This window comes from Sitophilus oryzae, unplaced genomic scaffold, assembly GCF_002938485.1.
Source record: "Sitophilus oryzae breed Bouriz unplaced genomic scaffold, Soryzae_2.0 scaffold_1442_pilon_pilon, whole genome shotgun sequence".
NCBI lineage: Eukaryota > Metazoa > Arthropoda > Insecta > Coleoptera > Curculionidae > Sitophilus > Sitophilus oryzae.
This window is the reverse complement of record NW_022146107.1, coordinates 6,322,539-6,335,749: the sequence shown is the minus strand read 5'-3', so window position 1 is coordinate 6,335,749 and position 13,211 is coordinate 6,322,539. Positions and strand designations below refer to the sequence as shown.

The 13,211-nt window shown below is 34.6% G+C and overlaps 1 protein-coding gene across 3 annotated transcripts in view; it reads left to right on the top strand.

Moving 5' to 3' along the window:
- Positions 1 to 13,211, top strand: part of LOC115877149 (NFX1-type zinc finger-containing protein 1-like) — a 56,433-nt gene that overhangs the window by 42,331 nt on the left and 891 nt on the right. For all 3 annotated transcript variants that reach the window (XM_030893302.1, XM_030893301.1, XM_030893303.1), the window contains exons 17-19: positions 1,682 to 2,033; positions 10,090 to 10,326; positions 12,911 to 13,092. In XM_030893302.1, the coding sequence (XP_030749162.1) occupies positions 1,682 to 2,033; positions 10,090 to 10,326; positions 12,911 to 13,092 (771 nt within the window). The remainder of the gene's footprint in view (positions 1 to 1,681; positions 2,034 to 10,089; positions 10,327 to 12,910; positions 13,093 to 13,211) is intronic.

Here is a 13,211-nt window from a genome sequence, read left to right as displayed (position 1 = left end):
CTACGCCAAAGGATGGACGACATCCATCGGCGAGTCCGCCTAAATATTCAAAGTGCTAGTAACCGAATGAAGGAACACTACGACATTCAAGCTGAGCATGGAGGATACCAACCAGGGAAGTTGGTGTGGCTATACAACCCGCAGAGACGTCGTGGGTTATCTCCGAAGCTACAATCCTCGTGAGAAGGGCCATACGAAGTCATGGATCGGATTAATGACGTCGTATACCGTATCAAAAAATTGCCAAAAGGAAAGCCGAGGGTAGTCCATTTCAACCGTTTGAGCCCCTACCAAGGCGAAATAGAAGATCGTGCTGGGACCGTGAGAACCTGCAGCTTTGATCCCCCTGATTCGGAGATGTCCTTTGACGATTTCATGGCCCGATACAACAGCAGTGAGAAGGCTCGCTATGGTGTAACCAAAGAAGATCAACGAGACCTCTTTTCCGTGCCTCCTGATTATTCGCTCGCTCATTGTGTGGCCCGAGATTTGCGGATGTCCAGAGGAATCGCTGCGACGTTCAATGAGAAGTTTGGGCGTGTCGGAGAACTACGCCGACAGGATCCAGAGGTTGGAAGCGTCTTGAGGCTAACCGACAATGCATATGGTCAAGCAAGACACATCTTCTACCTGGTCACCAAGGAATGGTCCCCGAGTGAGCCGACTTATCTCAATCTATGGAAGACCCTGATTGAACTGAGAGAAGCCCTGCTAAACAACAACATTGCACGATTAGCCATTCCGAAGCTGGCGTGTGGACTCGATGGTTTGAGTTGGCGTACAATCCGGAACATGATTGAAGTCTTGTTCAGATTTACGGGAATCGAGATCCTTGTTTGCTGCTACAACCCAAAGCTGAGATCGGAAGAGAAAACTGTAGACTGCTATTTCTACCAGACTTCGCAATGTACCAGGGGCCAGCTTTGCAAATACCTTCATTCACCGTGTACATCTCGGGAGGAGCATGTACCTAAGAAGGGGGCAGTGTTGCGGACCGGTGTGGACTCGACCTAACCTAACTATATGGCCCGCCCTCGGATGACCTTAACATCGCATTAAAGAATAGACACCGTAATGATTCATTCGAAGATTCGAGAAGAATCGAGTTCCACTGGAATGGAGTAGTACATACGAGAACAATCGAAACCTTCTCTATGCACCTAACGATCTATGGACTATTCTAGAAATCTTTAGCTGTAGGTATAAAAGCCGGCGGCTGTGGCAGTTATAAAAAGACGGCAGTTATAAATAGACGAGTGCAGTTGACGCGCTAAAATTCAAAAATAAATTCTTAGTTATAAATCGTTTGTAAATAGTTCTTTAAGTCTTTTATCGTTATTGTTTGTTAATTAATGTTAAATAAATAGTGTTTAAATAAATTGTGACTTTCTATCCACACGGAACCGACGAAAAACGTAACAGTATCATAGAATATACTGCCCGAAATAATAAAAATATGTTTTAAATCGTATTCAATTTTATTGGAACCAGCTGTACTTGGAAGAAAATTATAATAAATCGAAAAAAATGGGGTTAAAGTCTTCATTTTTTGTAGTTACGAAACAAAACGCAATCGGATCTATGTTAATATAAAAAATAAATTTTATTTTTATGTGAGGAATCTGCCCACGAGAGATGGCACATGTTTTTTGAAACACCTTATATATTCTATGCTTTCCAGATTCGCCATCCGACCTTCTTTCGGTATGTTCATCTCCATGCAAAATTAAACTGAAATGTGGTCATCAGTGTTCAGGGACTTGTGGGACATGTAAGCAGTCTCGCATTCATAAGAGATGTGCTGAGAGCTGCGGTGTTCCTTTAGTATGCAATCATGAATGTCCAATACCATGTCGACAAGCCTGTAGACCTTGCACTAGACCGTGCGAAATAAAATGTTCGCATAATAGATGTAATAAAAAGTGTGGTGAACCTTGTGTTCCATGTAAAGAGCTATGCTCAAGAAGATGCCCACATGTGAGGTGCAACAGGTGGTGTGGAGATATTTGTAACGTAGACCCCTGCATAGAAAGGTATTTGAAATATACTTAGATTAAATATAGATTATGTATGTATACTTTAAAATGTGGTTTAAAACAACCGCAATATATTCATAAACGATTCTTTTTACCGAAATACCGTATTAGTCGGACTTACCATAATACTCATTAGTCATAGTGCTAGCTCTAATACCGAGCTTCTACGCTGGACGAATGACAAATGCTTGTGGAGACTTGTGTTTATTATTGATAATTTATTAGAGCTTTTCGGTTAGTGGTACTTTAATTTAATTAAATATTGTTACTTTCCGACTAAATACTTAAAATATTAATAAGTGCATTTTGTACCTAAAGAGGAAACATAAAGATGATCATGCGCACTCGTATTATCGGTACGTAAATATATATCATGGCCATAGCTGTTTACCTTACCTACAGTAAAATATTTTTTTTAAATACACTAAGTGTCCCAAAACTACTAGCAAAGAATATTATAGTTTTAAGAACTCTCGTGTGGAAGCTTTAGTGATTTGTCACACGGTAGCGCTTTTGAACATAATCGAAGCCTGAAAATGCTAATATTTTAAATTTTGAGGACTACGCGCGGCGATATTTCGTACGGTGTTGTCAAAAGATATTTTATTTCTCGATATTTAAAGAAATATGTATTGATTATATATTTCGTATTCGTTAGTATATGAGGCATCATAAGGCTATGAAAAAAAAACGTAGCTATGAAAATAAAATTTTAGATTTTTAATTTTTTTGTACCTTCTAATAAAAATTACTTCTATTCTAATAAAAAATTAACTAGTATGATTATGTGTTATCTGTGCTAGTATTAGGAAACTGGAGTAAATACGGAGAATATTAATTCGTTCTCTAAGATGATCACTACTAAGTAATTTTTTAAAATTCTACCCATAAGGGGGTGTAATTAGATAAAGGGGTGTAATTATACAAAAAAAATCTGTACCTACTAGGAGTATGAACTTTTGCACAGATGTGGCGCATTTGAACATTGATAAGCGATTTTTGGAAATGTATAGCCTAAGGGTAGTGAAACTGGGGGGTGAAATTTTGTACAAAAAATGTTAGTTCTAGGAGTATGAAATTTTGTACAGAGTTACCTTAAGTGACGAAAGTGAGTACCTAGAAGCTAATTTTTGACATTCATCCCCTAGAAATAAGGGATGACAATTTGTACAAAAGTTTGTTAAAATCGGTTTTAGAAGTATGAATTTTGCAGACGTTCCTTATGTAACGTAGTTTAGCACTAAGAAGCAATTTTTGGAAATTCGCCCTCTAAGGGTGTGAAATGAGGGGTTGAACGTTCTGGGACAATAAATTCTGTTCAAGGAATATGAGAATTTGCACAGAGGTTTATTATGTAGCGTAATTGAATAATTAGAGCGATTTTTGGAATTCATTCCTTAAGGGGATAAAACTAAGGGTAAAAATTTGTATAATTTTTATGTAAAATCCGTTCTAGGACTAGGAGTATACAATTTTGTACAGAGGTCCCTTAAGTGATGAAAGTGAGTACCCAAAAGAACATTTTGGACATGCACCCCCTAAAAAATAAGCACTCCCTATAAAACAATTAAAATAAAAAATTTGTCTAAAAAATAAAAAAAAAGTTGGGATGGACCACTCTTATCACTTAGGGGTATAAAAAATAGATAACAACCTAGGAATAGGTTGTGACCAAACCAAACCAAGCCAAACCTACTGAATATACATATAAAATTTTATCAAAATCGGTTTAGCCATTTCGGAGATGGTAACAAAAAATTAAAAAAAACAACCCCTATTAAAAAATAGGGGATGATGGTGGAACGGTGAAAATTTAGGGTTATTTGTATTTATTAATGCCAACTAAAAAAATAAAAACATTTTTTTCTTTTCAAAAAAATGAGGGTGGGCTACCCTCTCGGCTACCCTTACCACATAAGGGTATAAAAAATAGATAACAACCTATTCTTAGACGTACTGAATATACATATAAAATTTTATCAAAATCGGTCATGCCGTTTCGGGGATGGTAACAAAAAATTAAAAAAAACAACCCCTATTAAAAAATAGGGGGATGATGGTAGAACGGTGAAAATTTTGGGTTCTTTGTATTTTTTAATGCAAAATAAAAAAATAAAAATATATTTTTTTCAAAATATAAAAAATGGGAATGGGCTACCCTTATCACTTAAGGGTATAAAAAATAGATAACAACCTATTCTTAGTCGTACTGAATATACATATAAAATTTTATCAAAATCGGTCAAGCCCTTTCGGAGATGGTAACAAAAAAACTTAAAAAAAACAACCCCTATTAAAAAATAGGGGATGATGGTAGAACGGTGAAAATTTAGGGTTGTTTGTATTTTTTAATGCCAAATAAAAAAAATTTAAATACTTTTTTTTTTAAAAAATAAAAAAATTGGGGTGGGCTACCCTTATCACTTATGGGTATAAAAAATAGATAACAAACTATTTTCAGACCTACTCAATATACATAATAAAATATCATCAAAATCGGCTAAGCCGTTTCGGAGATGGTAGAACGGTGAAAATTTAGAGTTGTTTGTATTTTTTACGGCCAAATAAAAATTTTATTTTTTTCAAAAATAAAAAAAAAGAGGGTGGGCTACCCTCTCGGCTACCCTTATCACTTAAGGGTATAAGAATAGATAACAACCTATTCTTAGACGTACTGTGTAGAAATTGTGTAGACGTTGAATGTCGATGAAAAGTTGTCTCTTGCTCTTTTGTCGATTTCGGCCTCCTTGATGAGATTTATGATTTATTTATTATGATGCAATTTTATTAATTACAAATAACATTAAAATAAAAATAAAATTAATAAATTATTTTTTTAAATCTATGTATTAACACTGATGTTTGGTGCTACTTACAGTTTATTCAGAAAAATAATGGTTTTTAAGATAATTACAAAAGACTTATTTTTTAAAAGTTGCACGGCGCGAACCGATATGAACGGAAGAACTAGCGCGCACGAACGAACGTTTGTCGGTGCGCGTTTGTGCGCGCTTAAAAAAATACACAAGTACACGTTAAAAAAATGTTTTGCGCGGAGCGGCGCAGCCGGTGAGAACGCACCTTAACATAAATTAGGATTGATTGACATATTCAATTGTTTTCGGTCACTTCTTGTAGTGTGAAATAAAATGTCCTAAATTCCATAACCAACAACATTATATAAAGCCCTACCCATTCTTATACATTGGTTATAAATAATAATAAATAAATTTATCTCGATATAATGATTTTGGCACTGAGAACATTATTTACTTCAAGTCTTCATATGATCTATTCACCGTTTTCAAAATAAACCGTTTTAACACCGATGTACACCATACACTATGTAACACAAAATTATGTTTTATATATATTACTGCTAATCTTTTCCTAACCTGGAATTCATGACCGGAATCGCCTGTAGGTAGGTATTACGGATTTTTTATTTATATTATATATATATATATATATATATATATATATATATATATATATATATATGATATTTATATTACGGGTATAATGTTAGCTTCTTTCTTTTTTTTTAATGTAAGTTTCCTGAATACCTCATCCAGAGGATAATAAATCCTATGGAAAATAATGCGGGAAAGTGTAAATTCACTATAGGTAACATTTTTATTAGCAAATAAAAGTGTAAGAAACATTAAACCTCCATGTAAAACTAATGAAAATTATCTCAGAATTACATGAGTGGAGTCATTTCAAGCTATTTATCAAAACATTGGGGTCATATATAGAAATATCATGTGGGGTGTCACTAGGCCTATGAATGCTATCAAAGAATATCTTAATACCCTAGAAGTCTCGTCTCGCATCAAAATCTGACCTGTCGATGGGGCCTCGCTTTGGCGAGCGAGGCCCCAACTTCGTGGAGCCTCGCTATTTTGCTCGGAATTGAACGAATAGACGCGCGGCGTTGCCTTGTTTTGTGTGTACTTTCTTGAATAGTTTTAAATTATAGTTTTAAATTTTATCTATTGCTATAATCAGTCTTTCCGTTCTCCGCACTCCGCAGTTTACATGTAATTTACATGTTATCTTATATAATTCCCGTGTTACCAGTTTTGGTTACCGTACTCCACCGAAACGGCTTGACCGATTTTGATGAAATTTTATATGTATATTCAGTAGGTCTGAGAATAGGTAGTTATATATTTTTATACCCTTAAGTGATAAGGGTAGTCCACCCCCATTTTTTTATTTTGTGAAAAAAAAATATTTTTATTTTTTTTATTTGGCATTAAAAAATACAAACAACACTAAATTTTTACCGTTCTACCTTCATCCCCTATTTTTTAATAGGGGTTGAGTTTTTAATTTTTTGTTCCATCTCCGAAACGGCTTAACCGGTTTTGATAAAATTTTATATGTATATTCAGTACGTCTAAGAATAGGTTGTTATCTATTTTTATACCCTTAACTGATAAGGGTAGCCCACCCTTATTTTTTTTTTAGTTTTTGAAAAGAAAAAAATGTTTTTATTTTTTTATTTGGCATTAAAAAATACAAACAACCTTAAATTTTTATTGTTCTGCTTTCATCCCCTATTTTTAATAGGGGTTGTTTTTTATTTTTTTTTGTTGCCATCTCCGAAACGGCTTAGCCGATTTTGATGAAATTTTATATGTATATTGAGTAGGTCTGAAAATAGGTTGTTATATATTTTTTATACCTTTAAGTGATAAAGGTAGCCAAGAGGGTAGCCCACCCTCATTTTTTTATTTTTGGAAAAAAAAAATTTATTTGGCTTATTATAATAGGGGATGTTTTTTTTTTATTTTTTGTTGCCATCTCCGAAACGGCTTGATCGATTTTGCTGAAATTTTATATGTATATTCAGTAGGTCTGAGAATACGTTGTTATCTATTTTTATACCCTTAAGTGATAAGGGTAGCCCACCCCCATTTTTTTTTATTTTTTAAAAAAAAATATTTTAATTTTTTTTATTTGGCATTAAAAAATACAAACAACTCTAAATTTTCACCGTTCTACCATCATCCCTTATTTTTTTAATAGGGGTTGTTTTTTTTATGTTTTTTGTTACCATCTCCGAAACGGCTTAGCCGGTTTTGATGAAATTTTATTATGTATATTGAGTAGGTCTGAAAATAGTTTGTTATCTATTTTTTATACCCTTAAGTGATAAGGGTAGCCCATTCCCATTTTTTTATATTTTGAAAAAAAAAATTTTTTATTTTTTTATTTTGCATTAAAAAATACAAAGAACCCAAAATTTTCACCGTTCTACCATCATCCCCTATTTTTTAATAGGGGTTGTTTTTTTAATTTTTTGTTACCATCCCCGAAACGGCTTGACCGATTTTGATAAAATTTTATATGTATTTCAGTACGTCTAAGAATAGGTTGTTAACTATTTTTTATACCCTTATGCGGTAAGGGTAGCCCACCCTCATTTTTTATTTTTTGAAAAGAAAAAAATGTTTTTATTTTTTTAGTTGGCATTAAAAAATACAAATAACCCTAAATTTTCACCGTTCCATCATCATCCCCTATTTTATAATAGGGGTTGTTTTTTTTATTTTTTGTTACCATCTCCGAAACGGCTAGACCGATTTTGATAAAATTTTATATGTATATTCAGTAGGTCTGGAAACGCTACTCGATCTAGCAAAAGCTATGGAAACCCTACTCGATCTACCTCCTCTTCAAATTCTTTTGGAAAGAGAGGCGAGATGGGCTACATATAGGTTTCTAAATATAGCACGAGGAAGCCAAGGAACAATTATGTTCATACAAAACCGGCTAGTAGAAGAACTACAGTCGGATGAGATTATGGGAATGATCTCGGATCTTACACCACCAGTCCAACTCTTGACGCGCACCTACAACGTCCTGTTTCCGAACAGGGACGAGTGGGATAAGCCGGGAAACGGCTTATTACATGCGGAAATGTGTTGGTACACGGACGGATCCAAAAACGAAAAAGGATCTGGCGCAGGAATTTACTGCAGCAGTCCAAAGACTGAGATCTACCACAGTCTTGGAAAACACACCACGATCTTCCAAGCTGAGCTATATGCTATTGAAACCTGTGTGCAACTGCTGGTAGAACAGCAATACACCGGGAAAACAATATGCATATTTTCGGATAGTCAAGCTGCGCTGAAAGCACTTGAGGCAACGAAAAGCACGTCTATGACGATTCTTCATTGTGAGAAACTACTCAATATACTGGAAGATAGGAACAAAGTGTCGCTAATATGGATACCGGGACATGTCGGCCTAGAGGGAAATAAACGTGCTGATTCCCTCGCCAAAATTGGTGCAGGCTCGCCATTCGTGGGCCCAGAACCGACACTTAGCGTTCCTAAAAATCTCGCAAGAGACAGGCTCTGTGAATGGGTTAGGGGTGAGACGTTCCGAGACTGGAATGACAGTCCCGGAATGGAACATGCCAAGAAAATCCTAGCAGGGCCATCCAAACATAGAACAGGAGAACTCCTAAAGGCCGGTAGGAATGGAACAGTGTGCTCACTGCAGTGTACACGGGCCACTGCCGGCTGAGATCTCACCTACAGAGGACGGGACTGGTGGAAGACGCCGAATGCCGACTCTGTATGGAAGATGATGAAACAATGAAGCACGTTATGTGTACCTGCCCCGCTGGGAGCAGGACCAGGTTTGAGATGTTTGGCAAACCCATGCTAGACCTATCAGACCTAGGAGACATATCGCCTTCAGACATAACGGCCTATATTAAGAGGCTGGGTCTTGAGGATGAACTTTGACGCTCTTGTAAATTAGAGCTTGTAGAAACTGAGCCACAATAGGCCCTCGCGGCCTCAGTGGAGGGTCCCCTATGGGACCCACTCTTAGTCAAATACAAATATAATACCCCCTTATGGGTTGAATTTTAAAAAATTACTTAGTAGTGCTCATCTTAGAGAACGAATTAATATTCTCCGTATTCACTCCAGTTTCCTAATACTAGCACAGATAACACATAATCATACTATAGTTAATTTTTTATGGGAATAGAAGTAATTTTTATTAGAAGGTACAAAAAAATTAAAAATCTAATATTTTATTTTCATAGCTACGTTTTTATAGCCTTAGGATGCCTCATGTACTAACGAATACGAAATATATAATCAATACATATTTCTTTAAATATCGAGAAATAAAATATGTTTTGGCAACACCGTACGAAATATCGCCGCGCGTAGTCCTCAAAATTTAAAATATTAGCATTTTCAGGCTTCGATTATGTTCAAAAGCGCTACCGTGTGACAAATCACTAAAGCTTCCACACGAGAGTTCTTTAAACTATAATATTCTTTGATGCTATTCATTTTTTTTGCCGACTGATGTGTCTTTATTAAGGTTGATTCTCACTATACCTTCCGTTTCCATTCAATATTCGTTACGTATTTTTATTGTATTGACTCTATACGTAAGCTTCCATTCCGTATCAATTCCATACTTTTTATTGTACAATTATTTATATCATCACGAAAGTTTTATTTTAAAAATTTGTATCTTTTGAAAAAGATAATAGATTTAATTAAGAGGCGAAAGAATAAATAATAGATCAGCAAAATTTTAACAGAGCTGGTACAAATGGAAGAACTTGACAACGCTGTTTCCGATACGCTTCAGTCCATACTCCATCCGCGAATAAAATGTATGGAAAGAAAGGATATGGAACAGGAGGGAAACGGAACGGATAGTGTGCATTGTCCTATTCATTTACATGATATAATAGTTTATGTAAACGGAAGGTATAGTAAAAATCAACCTTTACGCGGACAAAACTTCCAATGCTAATGTGGTAACGTGTTGGGTTTTTTGTATGTTTAATCGGAAGGAATTTACTGTGTTTTTATGTTTTCGGACACGTGTTTTTATATAAATTAATTGACAAAAGTTAAATGTAATAATTGATGATTAAAATCATAGAAATTGTATAAAAGTGGCGTTTTGACAAATGTTAATGTCTATAGTACATATAGAGATACTCTAACCTAAAAACACTAATTACATCCTGCCTTGGTCATTTTTTGAATTTTAGGTGTTCCAAAACTCTCCCTTGCGGTCATCAGTGCGTTGGTTTCTGCGGCGATCCGTGTCCAAAATTGTGCAAAATTTGTAATGAAGAGGAATTAACAGAAATATTTCTTGGAAATGAAGACGAACCTGATGCCATATATGTCATGCTAAGAGATTGTGGTCATATTTTTGAACATACTGATTTGGAAAATTGGTTAAAAACAGATGAAGACCAAATTAAGTTCAAAGTTTGCCCGAAGTAAGTATATAAGTATATTTTTATTATAATTAGGCGTCATAGTATCCAGCGAGAGAATATATACTTTTTACGGTGGATATAAAAATTACAAAGAAAATCTAATCTTAAATTATACTTACAGAAAACTGTCCATAAATTCGTATATTCTTGCGCAAGACAGACTAGTTTTTTGAATTTTACTACGGGCGTTATTTGATGTTTCTGCGGCATCTATGGCAAGATGCAATAAGTATATTAACAACTTACTTACGCCACAGGTTTATAGCGAATTTCCATACTACAAAAGAATAATATTTTATGATTAGTTCATACTTCGAGTATTAGTCCTAACCTTCCCATCTAATAACGTATTCATTATCGAGTATTAAGTAGGATTTATAAACTCACAGTTGGATTTGGCTTTGGATTTGGCGCCGCCGCCCAATTCTTGAAACTGTATATTACCATAAGAGCATTTATAAACACGGTTGGCGTTGGCTTTGGCGCCCGGTTGCCGTTGGACTTGAATTATGTTTAACTTTTTACCGTTCGAGGCGGTTCGCCGTCCGTAGCACCACGTAGCAAATGACGTTACAGCCAATAGAATAGTAAAGAGCGATCACGTGATGCTTTGTTTACATCTAGTTTTGAAGTATGGGAATTCCAAATTTTCCCAATAACCCTAATAGGGTAATTTCATCAAGACCATTACTTTCCAAATCCATAATTAAAAATCTCGAACAAAAAACCAAAACTTTAAACACTTTCGTCTCTAAAAACGCACTATAGACTCTGCTAAGGTTAGATCTGCCCAAAACGGCCAAAGCCAACTGCCAACCGTCGAGTTTATAAATGCGATTTTGCGGCGCTACGAACGGTCGACGGCAAATCCAAAGCCAACGCCAAATCCAAAGCCAACTGTAGAGTTTATAAATCGACCTTTAGTCCTTCCTTATTATTATAACCTTACCTATCGAAATATATTTACTCAAAGCCAAAAATGCAATAATATACAGGGTGTTCCATTTAAAAAAAAAGTCATCCCGATCTACGCACACTTTTTTGAGCCACCCTGTAGAAGTTAAATTATTTTCCTGAAATACATCCTAGTACGCACTTTAGGTTTGCACTTAAACAAAATTCACAAGTTTTTTTATTCTAGGAGTCACAGATGCCCTACGCACTATTGCCAAACCCTGTATATACCGGGTGCATCTCGAAAGTGGCTCACCCTTATAACTTTTTAATTTTTTTAGATAAAAACGAGATTTGGTATGTTAGTATATGACATAAATTAGGATTGATTGACGTATTCAATTGTTTTCGACCACTTCCTGTTTCACCGGAAATGACTACAACTTTTGGTTTTTAAATGGCACCCTCGGTATATTTTTACTTTATTCGATAGAAAATGACACTCTGAGTCTAACAAATGTGAAAATGACAACTTTTGACATTTTCGCATATGGTTTATTTGAAATTGTAACATGCTATTCATAACGACAATTTGACTAGAAATACCAAGTGTATGGTACCAAATTATTCGTAAAAAATGCTTTTTCCAAATATGCTAATGAGCCACCCTTGTTCCATTTGAAAAAATTGAGATATGATTAAAAATACGACTTAGACATCTTTTAACCGGCCAGGACAAGACAGGAAAAACATTTAAATGATCAAATATATTTTTCCAAGGCTCCTTGATTAAAAATTAGTGTTTTTTTAACGCAGCCGTAGCACTCTAGATTGAAATTTAAAATACGATTTGTTTTTAAGCGAAAATGTCAAAAATTGACATATGATATGTCATTCTATTCAGAGTGTCATTTTCTATCGAATAAAGTAAAAATAGAGAGTGCCATTTAAAAATCAAAAGTTGAAGTCATTTCCCGTGAAACAGGAAGTGACCGAAAACAATTGAATACGTCAATCAATCCTAATTTATATCATATACTAACATACCAAATCTCGTTTTGTTATCTGAAAAAATAAAAAAGTTATAGGGGTGAGCCACTTTCGAGATAACCGGTATAGTATAGAGTCATAACTAAATTTTATGTATTTCTTTCTATAAATATTTCAAAATGAACACCCTGTATTTTATATCATAAACCAACCGAAGTTTGTTTAATATTATTAGTTTATTAAGCGCCTTTCTTTCAAGAGAAGGAGAAATATTCATCATTTAAAACAGTAGCGGCTCGCCAGGGGAAACAGGTAAAGCAAAATTTTACCTTAAATATAGTAGCAGCTAGGTCAAATTATTTCATTAATTTGTCTTTCCATTCTGTCTTGTGCGTTGATCATAAATTCTGTCTTCCTCGTTGGCGATAAACGTTAGAATGTCACGCTATCACTCGCTGCGCTATCCCGGTTATTTTCAATCGAGAATTTTTGAGTGTAAATTCATACTAATCCTACGCTAATATGTTATTGTTTTGCTTAGCCTTTACAAGTGATCACGAGCCGCCACTGATAGAAAATCAATTTGGTACCTATACCTAAATATTGTGATACCTGGTATAACTGATATTGCCCACAATTTAAGAGTTTTAGTAATTAATTACTAAGGGTAATTTATTAATTTAACTTCTTTTATGTTTAGATGCAAGACCAGCATTACCACAACACAAAGGTACAGTAAATACATAAAAATGACACTAAGAGATATTGTTCAAGTTAAACTGAAATGTTTGGGCAGAACAAAGTCAAATGAACAGCTTAGGTCAACCCTTCAAAAAGAACTTCAATGGCTAAAAGAACAATATGTTCTACTAAGTAGATTAGGTGAATTTATTTATTTTCATTTGTTGTTTAAAAAATATGAATTTTTATTTATTATATAAATACTATAGGTAATGTTAAGTCAGATATTTTTTATATTTTAAGTAATTTTAGGACAACTA